The 20627-nt window shown below is 34.8% G+C and overlaps 2 protein-coding genes across 3 annotated transcripts; both read right to left on the bottom strand.

Annotated features, from left to right (window-relative positions):
• Nucleotides 1-1032: 1032 nt before the first annotated feature.
• LOC116735317 (uncharacterized) lies at nucleotides 1033-19395 on the bottom strand. Of its 2 annotated transcripts, XM_032587108.1 has the most exons (5): nucleotides 4154-4288; nucleotides 3982-4063; nucleotides 3408-3520; nucleotides 3170-3214; nucleotides 1033-2735 (listed from the first exon to the last, which is right to left on the bottom strand). In XM_032587108.1, exons 2-5 carry the CDS (start codon nucleotides 4046-4048, stop codon nucleotides 1923-1925), a joined length of 1038 nt encoding a protein of 345 aa, XP_032442999.1. In that variant the 5' UTR covers nucleotides 4049-4063; nucleotides 4154-4288; the 3' UTR covers nucleotides 1033-1922. The 2 variants fall into 2 exon arrangements, with proteins under 2 accessions (XP_032442999.1, XP_032443000.1); XM_032587109.1 differs by lacking the exons at nucleotides 3982-4063; nucleotides 4154-4288 and adding an exon at nucleotides 19385-19395.
• Nucleotides 6787-16572, bottom strand: LOC116735315 (nuclear GTPase SLIP-GC-like). Its single transcript, XM_032587105.1, has 22 exons — nucleotides 16322-16572; nucleotides 16092-16173; nucleotides 15223-15335; nucleotides 15090-15134; nucleotides 14912-14950; nucleotides 14522-14546; nucleotides 14365-14442; nucleotides 14022-14115; nucleotides 13338-13554; nucleotides 13009-13242; nucleotides 12389-12583; nucleotides 12125-12300; nucleotides 11399-11492; nucleotides 11234-11321; nucleotides 11044-11165; nucleotides 9762-9938; nucleotides 9507-9661; nucleotides 9303-9420; nucleotides 9096-9204; nucleotides 8877-9010; nucleotides 8139-8220; nucleotides 6787-7595 (listed from the first exon to the last, which is right to left on the bottom strand). Exons 2-22 carry the CDS (start codon nucleotides 16156-16158, stop codon nucleotides 7528-7530), a joined length of 2430 nt encoding a protein of 809 aa, XP_032442996.1. The 5' UTR covers nucleotides 16159-16173; nucleotides 16322-16572; the 3' UTR covers nucleotides 6787-7527.
• Nucleotides 19396-20627: the final 1232 nt, after the last annotated feature.

Raw genomic sequence — 20627 nt, 5'->3', positions numbered from 1 at the left:
GAATTTGGGTATTGTCAAATGAAATAATTATTCATACTGTTATTTCTTTTGTTAATCAGTTTTATTCTTTCATTTATCATGTGTGTTTCTTGAAGTTGCTCTGCTGCTCAGAGCTTCTGCTCAGAGCTGCACCTTTTGCTCTGTTGAGAGGAAGCGCCAAGCCACAATTCATCCTGCGAGGGCAGCTCGTTTCCCTTCAACAGTCTCATTTCTGTATAGACACCTAACTGCTGACAAAAATGAAATAGTATTTGCACCTGGTCTGTTTAAACTGTTGCACTCTCGGTGTGTGAAGTGAGTGAAGCAGTTATTGGAAACAATACTTCTGCTACCTACTGTGTGCATATGTGGAGTTGTGGGTTGCCTTTTGAATCCTGGTAATTGATCATTTTTTCGGGGTTAACAGTATTTTTAAAAGCAAATTCGACACACATTTATTCAGTTTGGGTTCTAGATGAAGTTTATAACTATTTCTTATATTTTAAGGTTTTTCTATTAAATTTTTATTTGAGTTCTTTGCAATATCGTCAAGTTTTCTAATATCTGTGTTTTACTTCTGTTTAAGATTTTAATAGTTTGGCAAGTCCTACTATCCCTTTTGCTCCCTCATTCCTCCCTCATTTCCTTAAACTGTTTGTTTTAATCTCTTTCATTTCTTCATCTGCTTATTATTTGGCATTATAAAAGGTGTTCTTGATCACTCTCTGTTGGCATGCTATCAGAATCATTCCCATAACTTATATCTGTTTCCTGTTGGGACTTGTCAAGATGAGTCACAACCGGAATTTAAAACTGGCAAGTGAATTTCTCAAAGCAATTAGTACAAACTAGTCTCGTTGATAGTTCATTCCTAAAAAATAAGAATAAATTAATATTTCGAGAGGGTCTCAAGGCAGAGAACTGGAGGAAGGCCCTCGGTGTCTGTTGGATCGATGGCCAGGCATGACCGGGCTCTCTAGGTAACAGCTGTAGAAGTATGGAGTTCTGTTTGTCAGGGATGTGACAAGAGCAAAGATGACACTGTACTCATGATGAAAGAGGAATTTGTTTTATTCATGGTAGAGGTAATAAATAGCACTGCCCAAAAAGAAAGGAAAACTGAAAAAAAATTCATATAATTGTGGAAGCAGCTCAAATATACTGTATCTTGACATTAAGAAAGGACATACTAAAAAAGTCAATCTTCTCAAACTCAGTCGTGCAGTGGTCTTTTTTCTTTGTTATTATATTAAAGTGAATTGCCAGAAGTCTTAATAGTAATGGTCAAGAATAATAATAAAAAACATTTCAGATTTGACAGACAAACCACATCTTATTTGTATTCAAGAAATTTGGTTTAAGCCTCAACTAGATTTTATAATCCAAGTATTTACAGCGATAAGAAATCACAGTAATAAAATACAAGGTGGGGAAGTGCCAACTTTCTTGCAAGATTTTTGGGAAAGAATTATGAAGAAATGTATAATATTGACAGATTTTGATAACACAAAACATTTGTGTGTAATGACCCAAACAATTCAATTAAGATTTTTAGTTTTACAAGGAATTCCTCATTCATTAAATGTTCATTTTACTGACATGACACCAGTTATGTCAGTTATGAAGCAGCAGAGACTTGTATGGAAGCAACTAATGCATGTCCAAGCATATTTACAGCTTGTCAGAAGAAATGTAAAACTACTGCTTGGAAGTGGAAATAATAGTAAAGAACATTTTGATTCTGTCTAGAGAAATCCACCAAAACAATTTAGAAAAACTAACATCCAGCCAAAGAAGGGATGTTTTGCTCTGCAGAATGTCTTTCCCATGCATTGTTGTAGAGTCAGACCACATCATCTGTGTAACTTGTCCATAAATGGATCTGTGATTTTGTCAAATGTACCAGATCGAATAGAACTACTGATGTTTGGAAAAAGATGAAACTATAGTCTGTATAGTGGCAAAGTGACAGTAAATGAAATCAGTTTGTGGTCACAAATGGACATTTCTAATGCCGTACAGTTTGAAAGCGTTAAAGCAGAGCAGCAGACAAGATCCAGAATGTGACCGTGGCTGTGTGTAGAAAAGTCAACATATTGCTGCATTCCACAACTGTCCAACAAATAATAAAAGTCCCGCGTCAGAGTGTTGCTGAATTTGTCCATGTGAATGTTGAAATCACCTACTACGATAATATTTGGGGATAAGGACCACAAAAATGTTAAAAGAGAGGAGAAATCATTTAAGAAATCCTTGTTGGACTCAGGAGGGCGATAGATGGTGGCTAAGATGGTGGGTACTGATAAGTGGATTTGTAGTACTGTAGATTCAAAAGAGTTGTAAGTGGGGACACTGACAGAAGATACAAGCCACTTGTCTCTGAAGAGCACTGCGACACCGCCTCCTCGTCCTTCAGAGCGTGGTTGGCTGATGTGAGAATACCCATCCGGCGCAGCCCTTTTTAAATGTGTAAGATCATTTTTCTTCTGCCAGGTCTCCGTCAGGCATAAGAAGTCAAACTGCTTTTCCCTTAGAAGCTTGGAAACGAAAGACTCTTTGTTGGTGAGTGAACGGATGTTTAACAAGCTAACAGAGACGGTGATGGTGCTGAGAGACTTTATGCTGGACCTGGTTGGGTTAGATGTCACATTGTTGTCAGTGAGGAGACATTCTCTCGGTCGACCAGGTGATGATGACCTAATTGAACTGGTATCATCTTGGGTTGGACACTCTTCAGATCCAGAGTTAATGCAACACTGAAATACATATGATAAAGTATTATCTATCTATCAATACTCCTTATTCTAGGCAATGTTTAAAAAAACATAAAGTTAATAATAGAATTTAACATTTTATAAGTTTATATATACTTTTTTAATCAAGTTGGTGTGAACATGATGTGAAATGATTTGCATTTGCTCATTTTAGTTAAAAGTTTAAAAGTTACCCACTGATAAGCCCAGAATTATTTGTACCTCTGGGAGGATTAAAATTAAAAAATCTAATTGACTTGAATGGAATTAAATTGATAGGAAAGGAAAGTCTAATTCATTAATGCCGTAGTCCTTATTCCTTGGTGAAATTAATTGCTTCTTCATTCTGTACTCCACATATTAGTTCATAAAAAGAACTGATCCAAGTAATCAAATATTATTTCATATTTATCCAGTGTAAAAGTGTTTGTACATACATGTGCAGGACATTGCTGCATCCCTGGATTTCTGCTTTGTTCTTCCTGTTGACAAGTACATTAGAAACCCAAAGTACATATTAAATAAAACAAAAGTTAAATAAAATGTATGAATGTGAGACATTTAGATTTATTTTAAAGAAGCAGCAAAAAGCATTGAGTTACAAAAGCAAGTATCAACAAAAAAATTTCACTTGGCCGAAAATGAGCAACAAAATGGCATAAACCAGGGCATTACCTTTAACAACTGAAATTCCTTTTTGAATTGAATCCTTTGGTCCACTTTTGGAATCAGTGTATCAATATCTCGGTCTTCAAGACAATAAAGACTTTCCGTGTCCATTTCTTCATCTGTAATCAAAAGTTGTGTTTAGACATGTTGATATAATTTAAAGCTGCTGCAGAATTAAGCTTTGTGAACATGGTACAAAAATCATTGCAAGGTATTTCTGCTGCAGTGACTGAGGTTTGTTAACATCTAAAATGGGTGTATAGTAAACACTTGTTAAAAAACTGCTAATTTTATTATGCAGGTAACTGGATCTAATCATGGCCATGCGATAAAAGTGAATAGGTTTCTATAAAAACATAATTATAAAATCATGCATATTCAACTTGTGCCTAATGTTGAGGTAGGAAATCAATCGCATAGCATAGCTGTGACCATAACAAAGTTAAAGAACTTGGACCACTGTTCCATGATAATAAATATGGTATATAATTAATGAAGTTTCACACACATATGAACAACTGCACAAATACATTATCCATGTTGATTTTTTATCCAGCAACAGTACAGTGGAATACTTTACCTTTAAATATTTCTATCAACTCACTCAGACCCCACTGGCTTAGTTTGTCACAAACAAAATAATCCATGACCAAGAACAGAGACTGAAAGATAAATCATAATGATGGGATTTTATATATGCATTGTTTCAGCAAATAGTCAGTTAGAGCTATGAAGTCAGATGAGAAGCTTACCTTGCAAAGAAGAAAGCTATACTTCAGTCAGCAGGAAGAGAAGAGAAAAAAAATTAAATTCAGACAACTTAGTGAGATTTCTGAGGTAAAGTTGATTCCTCAAGGCTTACAAACAAAATGGCAGAAAGCAAGAGTTGGGAAAGAAGAACAAGAAGGCGTGGCATGTCAGGACTGGAAATGCAAAAGGGGAAATGTGGGCTGGTTGAAAAAAAGAGGGGTGGCAACACTGAGACGCTTCCACACTGTTAAACAAACTGTTAGTTTAACTAATTAAATTAGTTTTATTTATTTATTTATTTATTTATTTATTTATTTATGTGTGCAGATTAACCAGTATTTCTTTAAAAGAAGTATAAGTTTAACACTTAAATATTAATCTGTTAATCAACCTATTGTACTCGCTGTACAAAACTTATACTTCTTTTAAAGAAATACTGATTATTCTGCAAACATAAATTCTTAAACTAATTAGGAATTAGTTTAAAAATTCTTAAACTAATTCTTAAACTAATTAGTTTAATTAAACTAGTTTAATTAGTGTACCTTTTGTACGCTCTGTACACTTTTGTACAGCGGCTTCCTCTCTCTGATGATGACACATTAACAGTTTTTCTGGAACGGTAAGTTATTTCTCACATCAACACATTCAGCAGTCAGTACGCGAGCACAACTGACATCGGTAAAACGTCCACCTGCCTCTGGCTCATTGGTTGTTTTTGACTGGAAGCCGTGCATTTCTTCAGATAGCTATAGTAGCACTGGGAGGAGGTGTGTTTTTTTCTGTCTCATATACTTTCACAACATGGTGACAGTTTTAGCAAATATGTTAAAAAGAGTTTATTCTAAAAATTACTGCAGCTTTAAAGTGAGCACTAAAACACACAATTAGGTATCTTTTTCTTACCCCTCAGCTTTAGAGTAGCCTTCCTGAAGATCTGTTGATAGCTGAGAGTTTAGATGTTTTCATTGTAAAAGCAATGCTTTATGGTTTAACTCTTAAATTTTATTTATTTATATATTTTTTGCAATCTTAGAAAGAATTCCAAGATCCTATTACGTTTTTAAGAGTTTGGCAAGTTCTATAATGTTGTTGGCAATATTGTTATTTTGGATTTAGTAATTATCTTGAATTGAGCATTTCTATACATTTTGTTTATTTAATGTATTTACTTTTGTAAATTTATCTTCAGAGTTTCCACAATTTGCACAGTTGTGTTTTCTCAGGTCTTTCTATTCTGCATTTGATAGAAGTATCTGACACTTTTGTTTCTTCCTCTGCTTATTATTAACTTATATGGCACTGTAAGAAGTGCTCTTCAATATGAAAGATCACATCAACATCAAGCAGAGAAACCACTACTCTCTGCCGGCACGTTATTGAAACCATTCCAGTATTTTACATCAGCTTGTTTTTGAGACTCGACTTACTTCTTTAGAACAAATCTACAAAATATAAAATTGCATCTTTCTGTTTCTTCCTGGCAGCAGTCAGACACTGCATGTTGGCAATTTGAATCATTTTACTTGGTTTGTTTCACTTCACTTGTCAGTCATGATGAGCTGCAACAACTGATATTATCATTAAATTTCTCAATACTTTGAAGAAACCCCACCCAGAAAATTCAAAGGAAGTGGAATATATTACGTACATTTCTTTTCAGAAAACAAAACCATAAAACTTCAAAGGAAAACAGTGAGAAAAGTCTGCCTAGGGGGGGTTTCATCTAATGTGATTTACTAGATGGCACTGTTTCATAACATAACAGCTTGTATAGAAGGACAAAACAAACCCTAGGATGGTTTGGGTTTGCTATGCTATGCGAAGAATGCTGCCTGGCATTCTTATTTTTGTTATACATTTGAAATTCAGAGACCAGAGCAACATCACGTTTCCCATGTTGGGTCTTCTCTCAGTCATATTGTGAGTTTGAGCAAAGAGATTTACTGTTGTAAGGCTTGTCTCTGTCTGTATCAGTTTCTCCCGGTGTGGTGGAAATGGTAAGCAATCCACTGTAACTATACATTAAAGTTACTCATAGATCTCAATTAGAAATGACTCAATGTCCCTGTATCCAGTCGAGCCGGGGACATAATGCAACACTGTTTTGCACGCACTCACTGGGATGTGTTGAAACAGGCAGCATTACGCCCAGCTTCATCTAGATGTTTAAGGTTAGCATGTCTGAGGCCAGGTATGAACTGACTGTCTGGTGTAACGGGCAACGCCTGGTTGGCTGATGCCCAAACAGAAACTGTCAGAACTTAACCAATTTTTATGGCCATGGCTTTGTAAACTTTGTAATTATGTCTTGTTCAACTTTGTGTTAATTTCACGGTTTAATTCACTAAAGAAAGTTTGTTATTTTAATTCATATAACTGCCTTTGTATTTCATTTAAACACACCACTACGCTATACCCAAACCTATTGGCCCATTGGTTTAGTTTTTTCAGTATTCTTCATCAATGTGTTACAATATTGCGATTACTTTTACTTTAAAACCATAGATTGATGTTATATTTATAAATCCACAAGCAATGTTTATAGTTTGTGGATCTATAAGTATAACTTCATTTGTGTTCAGTGGTTTTAATTTGTGGGTCCTAAAAGCAAACAATTCTAGAAATGATAAGATTTACATATATTTTTATTACATTTTCCTATGAGTTTTACATTACAACAGATGATTACTTTTTTTAATGAAAAGACAACACAGTAGAACAGGTACAATTAAGAAAGCCCAACTGTTCACAATATTCATTTATCACACACTGTAAAAATGTATATTTTTTGCCAAGATTGTACAAATTGACATTCATGTCATTTATATTTGTTTTATATATATTTGATATGAAAGTTGACAGGAAATATTAGTTGCTGTGTTAGCTAATAACACATTCATACACATAAATTCAAACATCATTTATTTATTATTAATATTCAAAAAATACACATAACAAAAACAATTTTTTATGAGGAATGGTTCTGACCTGTCATTATTATAAAAATATATTTATATTATTGCTTAGAATTGACTTGCCAACAGCTTGTTTAAAACAAATGGGAATGCTGGCAGTTTTAAAGGACATATAAATCATATCTACAACATAGGTGCCAACAAAATCAGTACATCAAATCTGTACAAAGAGGATTTCATGTGGCCAATCAGAGCATTTACATCTGGTGATAAAACAGAAACAAAGACACACAGATATCAGAATATTGTGTCATTGCAATGATGCTAAGAGGATGATTGTAGGTCAGAATGTCATAAATGAAATAAAATACAAAGTATAATAAATCTTTGCTAACATGTCTGGAAAAAAAGTTCGCAGTCACTGCCACTTATAAATGTCATGTCCATTTTAAGGATATTTATGCGTCCAGGCTGCTGCTCAACTCCTCGCAGAGTTTCTGCACCATTCCAAGCTCAGTTGACACATCTAAGGAAGTAATTTTTGTCATTACGTGTTTGTTGTGATTACAGGAATGTTAGTGACATATTTCCAGTTATGACCAAAAATAATTCATCCCCTTGACAGATTTATATTCAAAAGTATTTTCAATCATTGAAGATGTTTGTATTTAATAGGAAATGAAAGAAGCCTTTCTCAAAAGATGATAAGACATAAAACAATTGATTTTGTTTGCTTCAGTTTTAGCAAATAACTCCAAGCATTAAATTATTTATAGTCTTAGTTAATACATTTTTTAAATATTAATTAAAATATCTATTGATACTCCACCAATCAAATGTTCTTATAATTGCTGACTACAGTTTTTTTTCACCTGGTTTTTAGACAATTTAATGAGCTCAAACTTTTTGAGGTTGGACGGCCATTTTCAACCTCCTCCGCTTGATTAAAGCTAAAACTCTGGTTGGATCACTTCAGACAAAAATTTTGTTTCCAGTCAGAAGAAATATCTTAAACCAAAGATTACTTTTAGCCTAAAACTGCCAAGAGCAGATGATGTGGTAATTTTACCTGGAATTGTACAGTCTTCAGTATTGAGGGACAGCTCAATAGATTCCATCATGTCTTTTTCCAGAAGTCCCAGGATATCTGCCTAATTTACAATCATAACAATTAGTAAGCATTTATTGCAAATATGATACAAGTTTACAAATGCTTATAAATGTTGGAACGCCTCTTTTCAACACTCATATAGAAGCAGTTTAATTTAGACTGAATGTAGCTAAATACAGGAAATCCTGGAAAACAACTCAAAAGAGGCTGCAGAAGACTGTACCTCACCATCCAACAGGACAACACTCAATATGCAGCCAGAGGTACAGAGGAACGCTCAAAGTCAATGTACAGATGTAAATCCAACTGAGAGCCAGTGGCAAGACTTTAAATTCAGACAATTCAGTCTGACAGAGTTTTTGCAAGGAAGAATAGGGAAAATATTTAATCTCTAGAAAGGCAAACTTGGTAGAAAAATATTCTAAAATATACTATTACCTCAGTATAACCTCAAGGGAATGAAAACAAAAACAAAGTCACCCTTTTTAGATTCATATTCCTAAACAATATTCAAAAAATAATGCTCCTTCCAATTCACAATGATTCATTTGTGCTAGTCTATAAATAAATAAATCATTTAGTCTTAGTGGTTGTAATCTGATAAAATATCAAAAAGCTGAATGGATATAAATGCTTGTAAAATACATTGTCTTTTAAATGTAATCATGCAATTTTAATGTATAAAATGAAACAAACCATCAGTTTGAGTAGAAGCTCCAACATGACATTCTTGGCTTTCTCAAACATGCTGTTCTGAAAATTGTACACATATTGCTGTATTGTTTCCCTTATGTTCTGCAGTGTGTTCTTTCCTCGAAACTGTGCAGCCTCTGCAAAAAAAAAAAGTTAATTAATGTCCAAACAATAACACAAATTAGTAGCGTCTGTTTTGATGAAAAATGTAGCTGTTGTTACTTTCATAGCACTCTTTCATGATTTCCTCAACTGTTTTGGTTAGACTCATGTAGATTACTTTTTTGTTGTCACGAATCATTTTGTTCAGTTTTGTCTTAAGCTTTTCCTCCTAAGAAAAAAATAGTCAAGAGTCAAACCCAGAGTCAATGAATTGTCCTATTACAAATATTTAGAGCAGATGGATTCAGTAAAAACGATTTCTAATACCTCCGTCTTAAGAAAAGTCAGCTGCAGGTCTGCATCCTTGTACTTTGGTTTTAGTTTTTCAACGTCAAGTGAAAACCTATTGATCACGCCATTGAATGGACCACAATTTCCTTCATTGCTGAAAATTTTCATCACATTTAAATTATTTATAGAAGTGTAAGTTCCTCAGTTTCAGGAAAGCATCTGTGTTTATAAAGTTCTTACGGAAAGGTTTTTCTGAATTCCTCATCGATGCTTTTACTCAAGAATGAAGTTAATTTCATGTTGAAATTTATTTCTTTCCCCTTTTTTGGTTTGTGGATGCCACCGTTTTTGACGACACTCTTCAGGATGTAGTATTGGGCACTTCCACTCTTTCTCTGGGGAAAAAACAGATATTAAAAAGAAATAAATAAAAAGACAAAAATAGAAACTGTTTAGAACATAGATTCGTATAAATGCAACCATCAGATTACGTACTGTAGGATATAAGAAGAATTTCAGCATATTTTTACAAGAACTTTTGGATTTTTCAACTCCTTCATTGAGACATTTTATGAAGGTGGTGTAGATCTCCCGCATTTCTTCCCTGATTTCATCAAGTTGACAATTCAGGTTTGTCTCAAGGTCATCAGACACAACTTTACAACAGCCAGCCTAAAAAAAACACACATTCTTCATTTAAAGCATCATTAACTGAGTCATTTTAAGTTCACTGCATCCTGGGTCTCCACACAACAACAATTTTTACTTTATCCTATATTCTGGGTTTATGATATTGGGACAGAAATTAGCAAGTTTTAATCAAACATTAGATCAAGAACCACAGTTTGTTAGGTTGAAAAAGAAACTGGAACAAACTTCAAATATAGAATCGCTAACAGATCAGTAAGTAGTAAGAATCTTTGTAGACGTTGAGGTTATTGTTATTAAAAGCTGCAGTACGTAACTTTTATTTAAAAAAAAAAGTTTTTACATATTTGTTAAAACTATCACCAGGTCATCATGACCGTATGAGACAGATCTATGAAAAGATCGAGCTCCTCCACTTCCTGCCCGTGCTGCTGCTGCCATCTAAATAAATACACTGCTACCAATCAAAAGAACTAACCTGAGCCAGAAGAAGTGACTTAGTGCTGTCAATCAAACTTGTGAACATGCTGCAAAATGTGCTAATGGGGGAGAAATGACTAAACATTAAAGGAAGACTGGTGGCCATACTAACTATCCTTATCATTAACGACAGGCTCTGCTGATGGGGAGAAACTATATCATAACAAATATTAGGGGGGGGTTCAGGGAGGGTGAGCAGCATGGACACAGGAATGATTGGCAGCAGCAAGATCCTCCTCTTGACTCTGCTTGGTTGTTTCTAGTTGGCTTCTAGTGCCTTCTTGGAGAAGGCAGAGGAGCTAGATGTTGTCACATATTTTCTGTTTCATATTGTACAGTCATCACACAGTGACAGTTTCAACAAATATGTAAAAAAAAAAAAATATATATATATATAAATATATATATTTTTTTATAAAAGTTACGTACTGAAGTTTTAACCTGGTCTATTTTTATCTAAAGGGAAGGAATTATAAGAAAAGTATATCCCATATAGAGGATGTCAAGCCACATTTGAAGTAAAACAAAGTGACTAACACTGTGTTAGGGCGAATGGCTTTTCTGTAAATCTCTGTACCACAAAATGTGCGTCTTCTTTAGATATTCAAGATTACTGGAAAAATTAAGATTTTTCTTTTCTCAGCCTTACCACTTTTTTCAAGCTGGCCCCTTGCATCAAGGACAGAATCCCTTGAGCTCCAGAAACGTAATTTAGTGTCACTGAGTGAGAGTCGTTTAGATTTTGCAAAAAATCTTGAAGCTCTGGAATTTCTTGGAGAAGACAATTAGGTCATATTAGCATCATGCTGAGGAATCTTCCATTTTAAGTTGTAGCCTACCAGTGTCCTCCGGCTTTAGGTTTTTTGGTTTCAGAAACTCTGCAGAGCTCACTGTGAAGACTTTGAAACACTCATTACTAAAATATTTCTGTGGAGAATTGAATTTGCTCATGTTATTTAATTGTAGACGGTCAATTTGAAAATCAGATGCAGTTCAAAGCTCACCTTTATCTTGCTTAGCTTGTTGAATTCTTTGCCCACTGCTTCCTTGGCTTTTAAGTTTCTATTTAAGATTAAGGCCTGAACATCAGCTGGTGAACTAAAAGAAAACATTCACTAGTGAAAACGTTATGACACAAATAACATCATTAAATGTAGCTACTACAGATATAAATGCAGCACCTTGAAAATTATTTGAACCTTTTTTAATAGTTTGAATAGTGCAGACTTGGAATAAAAATCAGCAACATTTCATAAATGAACTTTCCGTGACAATAGGCTTAAATGCATGGTGAATACATTTTACTTTTAAAATCAAAAATAAAGGATAAAAAAAACCATTTTCACACATTTATTTTACTTTGTGGGGACCTTATACTTCCCGGAGTATCTATGTGTTCCTTTAGTCAGCTTAGTCATATTTTTTACTTGAAACTATAAATGTCTGTTCTAGTTTCAGTTTACTGAAAACCTCTGACAGATTTTTCTTTAAGAGTAATTTATCTACACTCATAAACCAGTTAATTGCTTTTGGTGGATGTTTAGCTCAATGTTCATGACAGTGATTCCCAAAAGATAACAATGTACTTCATAGCACTGTTAGTGTTGTGTTTTTTTGACACCATGTAACACCGTTTGTAAGTACAACTATTGAGCCTTTGACCCATCCTCACTGATGTCTGAACTGACTCTTAAAATTTTCCACTTTTAGTAGTATATTAGCAAACTTACGCATCATGTAACTCTCCTAAAACATCAGACTTGGTGCAGATGAAGTGAATGTTTCGACACTCGCCACCGTTTCCAAGGAAATTACTGGCACTTTTCAGGATCTCCCAGGATTCTCCATCAGATGCTGCTCGGTTGATTTCAGATACGATCCACACCGTAGAACAGTTTCCAACAATCTGAGGTGACGTTGTTACAATGAAAATGAATGCTTTAAAAATATGAAAGTTGAAAGACTGAAGACTACGGTACCAAGGTGTAATGTACCTTTTTCCACATTGTATCTCGGCTCTTGTTACGATCTCCATTTCCAGGAAGGTCCACAAGTGTGACATGCTGGAGAAAATTATTTTGGGGCACTTTGACAGTGACACACTTCACAATTGGCCAGTACCACCTTTTTATATCTTTGTCTTCTCCTTGTTTGGTGTACTTCATCATTTTTGCAGATAGCTCTATAGCCTGACGGAGCAAACAAAGCAGTCCATGAAATGGAAGGTGAAGCACACATGGTGTGTGTCTCCACCTCAAAAAAAGCTCTATTTAGATAGTTAGAAACCAAAGGTGTTCTAAGAACTGAGCAGCTAACAAAGAACTGGCAACATTTCAAACATCAATTATCAAGTTTTGCTACATATTTACATTTGGATTAAGGTATGGACTTATTCATGTTAAAACACGAGTATGATTCATACACCTCCACGTTTTGTATACCTGTCAGTATGCATTATATGAATGACCCCAAATGTTGTTTTTGTTTTCGACTGGGTCAATTTAGAGGGCCAGGTGATGCCGAAAGTCTATCGTTCAAAACCACAACCTAGTAAATAAAGCCTGGCCAGTTTTGATTTGTCACTATCTTTCCAGACCTAAAAGTCACACCTTACCGATTCACAAGTTAAAATCTTCTTTGTGGACTGAAGAAACTCTGGAATCTCTCTGAAGTATCTGTTGTCCATGAGTTGTTGTGATGATTTTTGTTTCCATTCTTCTCCATATAGTGCTGTAAGCTTCTCAATAAGGTCATGATGACCATCGTTCTCTTCATCATCGTCATGCTTCTCTTGCTCTTCGTCATCCTCAAGAAAGCGATCTACAGTCCCCAACTCATCTTCCCACTCCTGAAAAGGAAATGTTGTGTTGGGTTTAAGTGTGTAACCCCGCAATGCCTTATGTTAGATAAAATATGAACAAACAGTTTGATGGTTCTGTTTACCTCTTTGTTGATGAACTCGATCTCTGCTTCATAATTTGAGTTGAGAGCGTTCGCCTCCACTTTGATCATGACCGAGGTACATGCATCTACATCTCCAGATGGCAAAAGTTTCTTCACACCAATGACTGCATTAATTAATGAGGTCTTGCCAGCTCCAGTTTTACCAAAAACACCAACCAGCTCCCTTTTGTCTGTTTCCAAATCTCTAATTTTGGTCCTGTTTAAAATTAAGAAAAAATAAAATTGCTTCCACCTGTGTGCAGAATTATCTAAAAAGTTAACACTGGCATGTCTCTCTCATGCTTTCAGAATGACACATTTTTGTAGATCACATGGTCATGGCCATAATTTGTCTGTATTCCTGAAGGCTTAGCAGCACCAGTGCACATGAACTTCATATTATGTAATCACTATCCACCAGACTAATTACTCTTCACAAACACTGCCATCATGATATGAAACTATTTTGTTTCATGAATTTCTGTGGAATTACCAGAGAAGCCAAATGATGACTAGAGGTAGGAAGTTTTGTGACAAATTGTGTCTTTAATTAAAACAAAATTAAACAAACCTACAAAACTCAGAGAAGAGAGAAAAACCCCCACATAAACAGGGAAATTTTGAGCTCAAGCTTGTAATTATTTGTTTGTAAGGCATGACAAAATAATAGAAAATTATACTTACATAAGGAATTCATTAAGATCTGTTGTCTCTTGATTTTGTAGTTTAGCATGAACATGTGTCATTATGTTTTTCACATCATTCAGTATCATTGATTCTGTTAGTGAAAACCATACAAAGGCTTAGCAACAATAGTGAACATTTAATGCAAAGGAAGTTAATTTTGTTGCTCCTCTCACTTCATCAATGCAATCTTTTACCAAAGAAGTTCAAACTAAACATAATTTAAGCAAAATATATTTTGTTTATTATAATACACTGACAAAATATTTTCCGCTTACCTAAAAATGCGTCACATTTCTACATCAACATTATTTTGACACCATTGATCAAAACATATCAATACCTGTGAATTGAAATCTTTCATGCTGTCGCTTTGGTTTCTTTATGCTAGATTCTTCCTGAAGGTCAAGTTTTCGCTTTCCTTTTTACAAAAACATAAATAGATTAGATGGGTCTCTCAAAAACAATAAAAAATATGAAATATAGATTGGATTTCCCACCTGTATTACTCGTGGAGGGTAAAATCTGAGGATGCACACAAAAATGACTTTTTTAGATTTTGTATATTTAAATTAAATATGTTTACTAAGTTTTTGGCTGGATATTATAAGAAACGTTATTTTATTTGACTTACAAGAATAAAAGGTTACTCTTACTCTTTACGTAAACATGGCTGTCACAGGGGCAATTTATTTTAAAAAAATAGGACCAATATGGAGCATCCACCACATCTAGGAGTTATGATTAGGTTACTTCAGAAGGCAAGTGCCTGTCCTAGATTTATTCAGGAGTGTCAGAATAAGGAGGCCCAAATATATAATACAAAAGATGCTTTTCCAGTTTTTGTTTGCAAAAAAAGGAAATAGAAACCAGAATTCTCCTACACTTACCTTTGTCAAATCAGTTGCATCTTCATTCTGCACTTGACACTAAGGTAAAAATAATTAATTTTGTTAGGCAAACACAGTTTTACTAAATTAAAGTATATTCCCAGTCTAAGATCATTTAGGTATTGATAGTTAATGGATGTAATACTTGACATTTGTAGTCAGAATAGGTTTAACTTACTGGTTTAGGACAAACTTCTTTTTCACTATTAGTGTTTTCTTCTTCCTAAGATGAAAATAAAATGTTACATACACAATGGTTTTTACATAGGCACAAGCCATGGTACTAAATGTTTAATAACGTATTGCATTACCTTTAACTGATTGAGTCTTTTCTTGAACCGTGCTCTCGGTCCCACTTTTGTTATCAGCTTGTCAATATCTTGATCCTCAAGACAATAAAGGCTCTCTGTGTCAACCCCTTGATCTGTAATCCAATGAGACTCTGTTAACATCAACCTTAGAAATATAATTTAAAGAGATGCAAAAATCTATTTTATGCAGGAGAGGAAATGTTATAAACAATATTATTTATTGCTAAGAGACCATTTTTTCCATGCCATGAAGTGCTTGTATGAGACAACCCTTTTTATAAAATAAGTGTAGAGCTCTTGTATTTTCAGTAAATGTTAAATACAATGATGGTGAAAGGAAAGGCAGAGGGTCACCAATAAATCATGCTACTTTCCCTGTACATAGTTTATTTTGTAACATCACAAGCCTGAAAATGACTTTGCCTGGTACGTTAGTTTGTTTAATTTCTCCTCAAACTTTTCACAAAAGTCATGCTTCATGTTTAAATTTGGGCATTTTTACATGATGCTGCCCGGCTGTAAACATTTATGCTATTAAAGTAGAATTTGGCTCTCAAGAGCTGATTTAAAAAATAATAATAAAAACCATTCAAATGTTTAGTAGATTTTACAGTGCCATCTAATGGAGAAACAAAGGTTGGACCCTTTAAAACACATTAACGAGAGGTTTGACAAAAAAATTTGAACTAAAATATATGTGCACCTCACTTGTTAAACCACAGTTGTGATTGTTTTTAAAACTATGTCCAGTCAGGAGAACAAAGTGCTTTTATTTCTGCAGCTAAAGTTATGCCAATGTTGGTAAACCAAATAAAATGAAAAAAAAGAAGACATATCCTCATTAGTAGTCAAGATTTGTCATACTTTACCTTTAAATATTTCAATAAACTCACTGAGACCCCACTGGTTTAGTTTATTGCATACAAACGTATCCATTTCCAAGAACCGAAACTGAAAGTGAAAAAAATCTGATCGTCAGGAAGAGCGATTACTACGCATCATTACAGTTACTATAACATCTTCCCGGTAAGCTGGTGCTGAAAAAATGCAGATAGAATAACATTTTAAGAGTTCAAATTAGCACATTTGAAATGCTCACCTGCTTCTGAAGGGAATGCAAAGACTTAAGTCAAACAGGATGGGAGGAGAAGAAAAGAGCAAAACGACAGGGTCAAAGAATCCCGGAAAGTTGCGGAAAAAAATACAAAGCAAACCCTTTGAAGAAGATAACATGAAATGTTGCAGGTTTTCTCACAGACAGGCAGATGACTGACAGAGCAAAAAAAAAAAAAAAAAAAGAAGAAAAAACATTGAAAGTAGGGGGTGTGGTTTGCAGGAAAACTCAGACACGTGAGGAGGCGATCAAAAGAGAAAAGCGGCTGGTTGTAAAATGGCAGAAGCAGTCATTAGAAAAAATACAGATGTCATTTTTACATATAAAAAAGTAAAGATACAAATACCCTGGCAGGTATGTTTTTAGTTAATATGTTGCATATTTCTTTAAATGTCTTTGTACAGCTATAAAACTTGCTACACGTCTTAGTTAAAGGGGCAGAATGTAAAATCAACTTTATATTTTTTTTTTAGCTTGAAATCATGTTATAATGTTATTTCCTCTTCAAAAACATAACTGGAGAGTTGCTTTCATTCTTTTACCAGAGTTGCACTGAGAAGTAGCTGGCATAACAGGTCTTCCACGCAGTTCCACCAGGTGTTTGCTAATTGCGTCGGCTTGTTTAGGATCTGGGTGGTGTAATGTTTGTACTGCAGTACATAAAGGAAGGCTTTCTTTATGTACTGCAGTACAAACATTACATTACATGTAATGTATTACATCTAATGTTTGTACTGCAGTACATAAAGGAAGCCAAGTCTTTTAAAGTTATCTGGTTTATTAACTAACAGCATCAGTCATTATACCCTCAGGTTTCTACCCCCTCCCATCACTACCTACTGGTGCTGCATATCATTACAGGTGGAGAAGTGACGGCGGGGGTCGGGCTGCTCTAGCTTGGAAACCGCAGCTCAAACTACAGTTTCAAAATAAAGAAAATGAAGAATACAGAACAAGTGATTAAAAAAAAAAACACAAGTCAAAGATAACTATAAAACTAAACCTAACTAAAAATACAGTAAGAACCAAACAACCACGTGATGATCATTTCCTCACAGTAAGTCCAGAGAAAACCTTTTAGTCTGTCCATGAAGAAATCAAAGGTCCACTAGTTGTTAGTGAGAGGTAGGACCTCAAGGTTCGTGGAGGTAGCAAACAACAAATCTCAGAAATGTACCCCAAAGAGGGTTCTGTTGCTCTCCAGATGTACGATGGAGGGCCAGGGCCGGCCCAAGGCATAAGCACACTAAGCAGCCGCTTAGGGCCCCAGGGTCACTAAGGGGCCCCTTCAGAGGAGCTGATTTTTTATTTTTTTGGTAATAATTTCTATGTCATTATAATATCAAAAACACACAATATCACTATGAGGTGACTTGTTTTTACAATAATATATGTTTGATAATGTATGTAGAAATTATTATTTTATTGATAAAAAGAAAATAAATAAATTGCTCTTGGGGCCCCTGGTGACTGCAGTAGGTACCGCATGCTTCGCCGGTAAGATGAACTGCTGTGCAAAGAGCAGTGCGCATTAAGATGTCCAGAAAGCTTCGGTCAGAAGTTAAGTAAGCAAAACAATGTCTCAAAAATCCTTCAGGGAGGGAGGAAAAAAAGAGGAAGAATAGAAAAAGCCAAGATAAAGGTATGTTTTAATGTGCTTTAGTAATGTAATGTAATGTAAAAGATTTGTAAAGCTGCTAATAGAAAATTAGCTTGATGGAGACCTGCAACGGTCCAGTTTAACAGTCAAACATTTATGCTAGGGTCTTTGTGTTTTTGTGAAACTGAGTTTAAACTTTAAATTAGTTGATTCTCATGGTTGGCTCTGTATATTTCTGAGGTATTTCTGGCTACAAAACGCCTTGTTTGATAACGTTTGATAACAATAATTAAAACTTCTCAATGTTTGACATTGTCTAGCAAATTGCTTTTACGTCAGACTACATAGCTGCTACATCGATGAGCTACTCTATGCTGTTGTTGGGGATTTGTTGTTTGCTGCTGAGCATAATCATTTTGTGGCTAAAACAAACATTAATTTTACATCAACTTCTAAGTTGTGTGAAACTTATGTTAAAATCATTTGAAGGCACAGAATCAGTCCAGTACCAATCCACATTCTCAGGGGAGAAAGAGTCACCTGGTATAAATTACATTTTTAGCTATTGGAGTTACACTTAAGAAAAATTTATTTAATCGAAGAATGTCATGAATATGTGTATAGGGCTACACTGATTGCAGTTTTCTGGCCGATCCCTGGTTACCGATCTTCAAAAAGCCTGACCTGCTGATTTTGATTTTGGCTGATATAAATCTTTTTTGTCTGAAATGTCGCTAAATATAGCAACAAAGTCACTGAGTTGGCAACAGTGGGGGGAATGTTGTTAACTGTAAACATTCAGACATGATCTGGTGGGCCGGTCTGTCAGTCACACCTCTCACTACAGAGTAGAAAAGGACAGAGACTGATTTTTAAACCTTTGCTGACTAAGATAAGATGGGAGGGGATAAGATGGGCTTCACATGTAAGTATCGGCCAATCTCGTGGTACTTTGGACCTGCTATCTGATCATAAAACATTATACCTTTGGAGGGAAACTGTATTTATAAGTAAAATCTGACTGCAAGCCATTTGTTCCATCAGTTATACACAATTCAGTGATTTTATGCACGTTCATGAACACAATCACATTTCTTTTTATCCCATCTCTTCACTTCACACCTCTGATTTGTGTAAAATCTCATTTGTATGTCATGATAAAAAAAAATAAAATTATCAGATGATTTAGTATCAGCAGTTCAATGTACCGGAAGCAATCCCACAAAATCAAAACTTGTTGACTTATTTTCCAAGTTTTTTGCATAAGGATATTCAGCACGTTCTTAAATACCTGGTTCCCATGACACCACACTCTCTGTTTTGCACACAAGATAACGACTCTCTTGTTTTCTTCCTGTTTCAGTTGTAACTTGTCTTAAGCCAACTATGGGCTGCTGCGTACACGTTATTTAATTTATTCAACGCCACATTACATTGTATAAATGTACATTATATATATATATATATATATATATATATATATATATATATATATATAGCGCAGGACCCTCAAGCTCCCAGGCCTCTGGTAGAGGACCCGAGCTCAGAGGATAAGAACCACCCGCGGTGGGTGAGAAGGGAATTGTATATATATATATATATACATATATATATATATATATATATATATATATATATATATGACTGAAATGAGACCTTGAGAAGAAGTGTGTGTCCAAACTTTTGGTCTGTACTGTACTGTATATATATGAAATGAGACCTTGAGAAGAAGTCAGTGTTTGCCAATAGGTTTTTTTTCCCCACACAATAACAGACTTGGACTAGAGTTGTTTACTATCCACTTCTATCAAAAAACTGCAACGAACTAGTTTGTCTTTTCATAACCAGCAGAGCAATGCAGAATGAGATCATAAAGTGACATTAAATGTCACTTCTAGTGTTCTTGATTCTCCCACTGGTGCATTGTGAGTTTCTGTTTTGGTATTGAAGATGTTTATCATAACGGCTATTCTTTTAGTTAGAAATTAATAAGGAACTATTTTATGAGCAGTTCCTTGTTTTCCCAGGGAGCGGTAAATCAAGAGGTTTCAGGCTCTTTCAGGTATTATTGTAATGTCCTGGGGCAAATGCTTTATGGAAGATGCCGTCTCTCACCCTTGCGTGCAACGTTTAACCTTGTGGTTTTGTTTTCCTTAGTTTCTTTGCACCAGGAAACATATGAAAACTTTGCTTTGCATAAACATGCACATTGTACACACCTTAAATTTCAACCTCATACATGGTTTTGTCTTAGATTATTAATTTGGATAAATTTCAGCTTATTAAAAGAAATAGTCTACAAGTCTTCTCTTATGTCACCACCTCAGGATTTGGGTTGTATTTGTTTTGTGCATCTTTTGTTTTTTTTATTCTGTCTAATTAAAATGTACATAAGTGGATATAAACATGACCTGCTAGTCTTTTAGAGTCCTTCCTTTCCTATATCAAAACATGCTTGATCAGGAGAAAGGAAAGTTGGAAAAAATGTAAAATATTCAGGTATAGATAACTCTTCATTGTAGCAGTAACCGTATTAATCTTATATGTTGCATTCCAAGTGTGAGGCACCTATTTCCAAAATGTATCACTACAGCTATTAGTGACAAAATTCCCTAGACCTCCATCTTATCAATTGTCCCAATATAAAATTTTTAAAGTTTCCTCTGAACCCTGAAAGGATGAGGCTGAAAA

The sequence above is a fragment of the Xiphophorus hellerii genome, chromosome 16, assembly GCF_003331165.1.
Source record: "Xiphophorus hellerii strain 12219 chromosome 16, Xiphophorus_hellerii-4.1, whole genome shotgun sequence".
NCBI lineage: Eukaryota > Metazoa > Chordata > Actinopteri > Cyprinodontiformes > Poeciliidae > Xiphophorus > Xiphophorus hellerii.
The sequence above is the reverse complement of the archived record's forward strand: the minus strand, read 5'-3'. Positions and strand labels throughout refer to the sequence as shown.

What these genes read in the sequence shown, in the direction of transcription:
- LOC116735317 (XM_032587108.1), bottom strand. Translation starts at nt 4,048, where the DNA reads ATGGATTATTTTGTTTGTGACAAACTAAGCCAGTGGGGTCTGAGTGAG. An exon ending in GTTGATAGAAATATTTAAAG is followed by an intron (nt 3,521 to 3,981) that starts GTAAAGTATTCC and finishes TTTTGATTACAG; the next exon opens with ATGAAGAAATGGACACGGAA. An exon ending in AGGAATTTCAGTTGTTAAAG is followed by an intron (nt 3,215 to 3,407) that starts GTAATGCCCTGG and finishes ACTTGTCAACAG; the next exon opens with GAAGAACAAAGCAGAAATCC.
- LOC116735315 (XM_032587105.1), bottom strand. Translation starts at nt 16,158, where the DNA reads ATGGATACGTTTGTATGCAATAAACTAAACCAGTGGGGTCTCAGTGAG. An exon ending in ATGCAACTGATTTGACAAAG is followed by an intron (nt 14,547 to 14,911) that starts GTAAGTGTAGGA and finishes GTGCATCCTCAG; the next exon opens with ATTTTACCCTCCACGAGTAA. An exon ending in GAATTCAGAAAAACCTTTCC is followed by an intron (nt 9,421 to 9,506) that starts GTAAGAACTTTA and finishes GAAAATTTTCAG; the next exon opens with CAATGAAGGAAATTGTGGTC.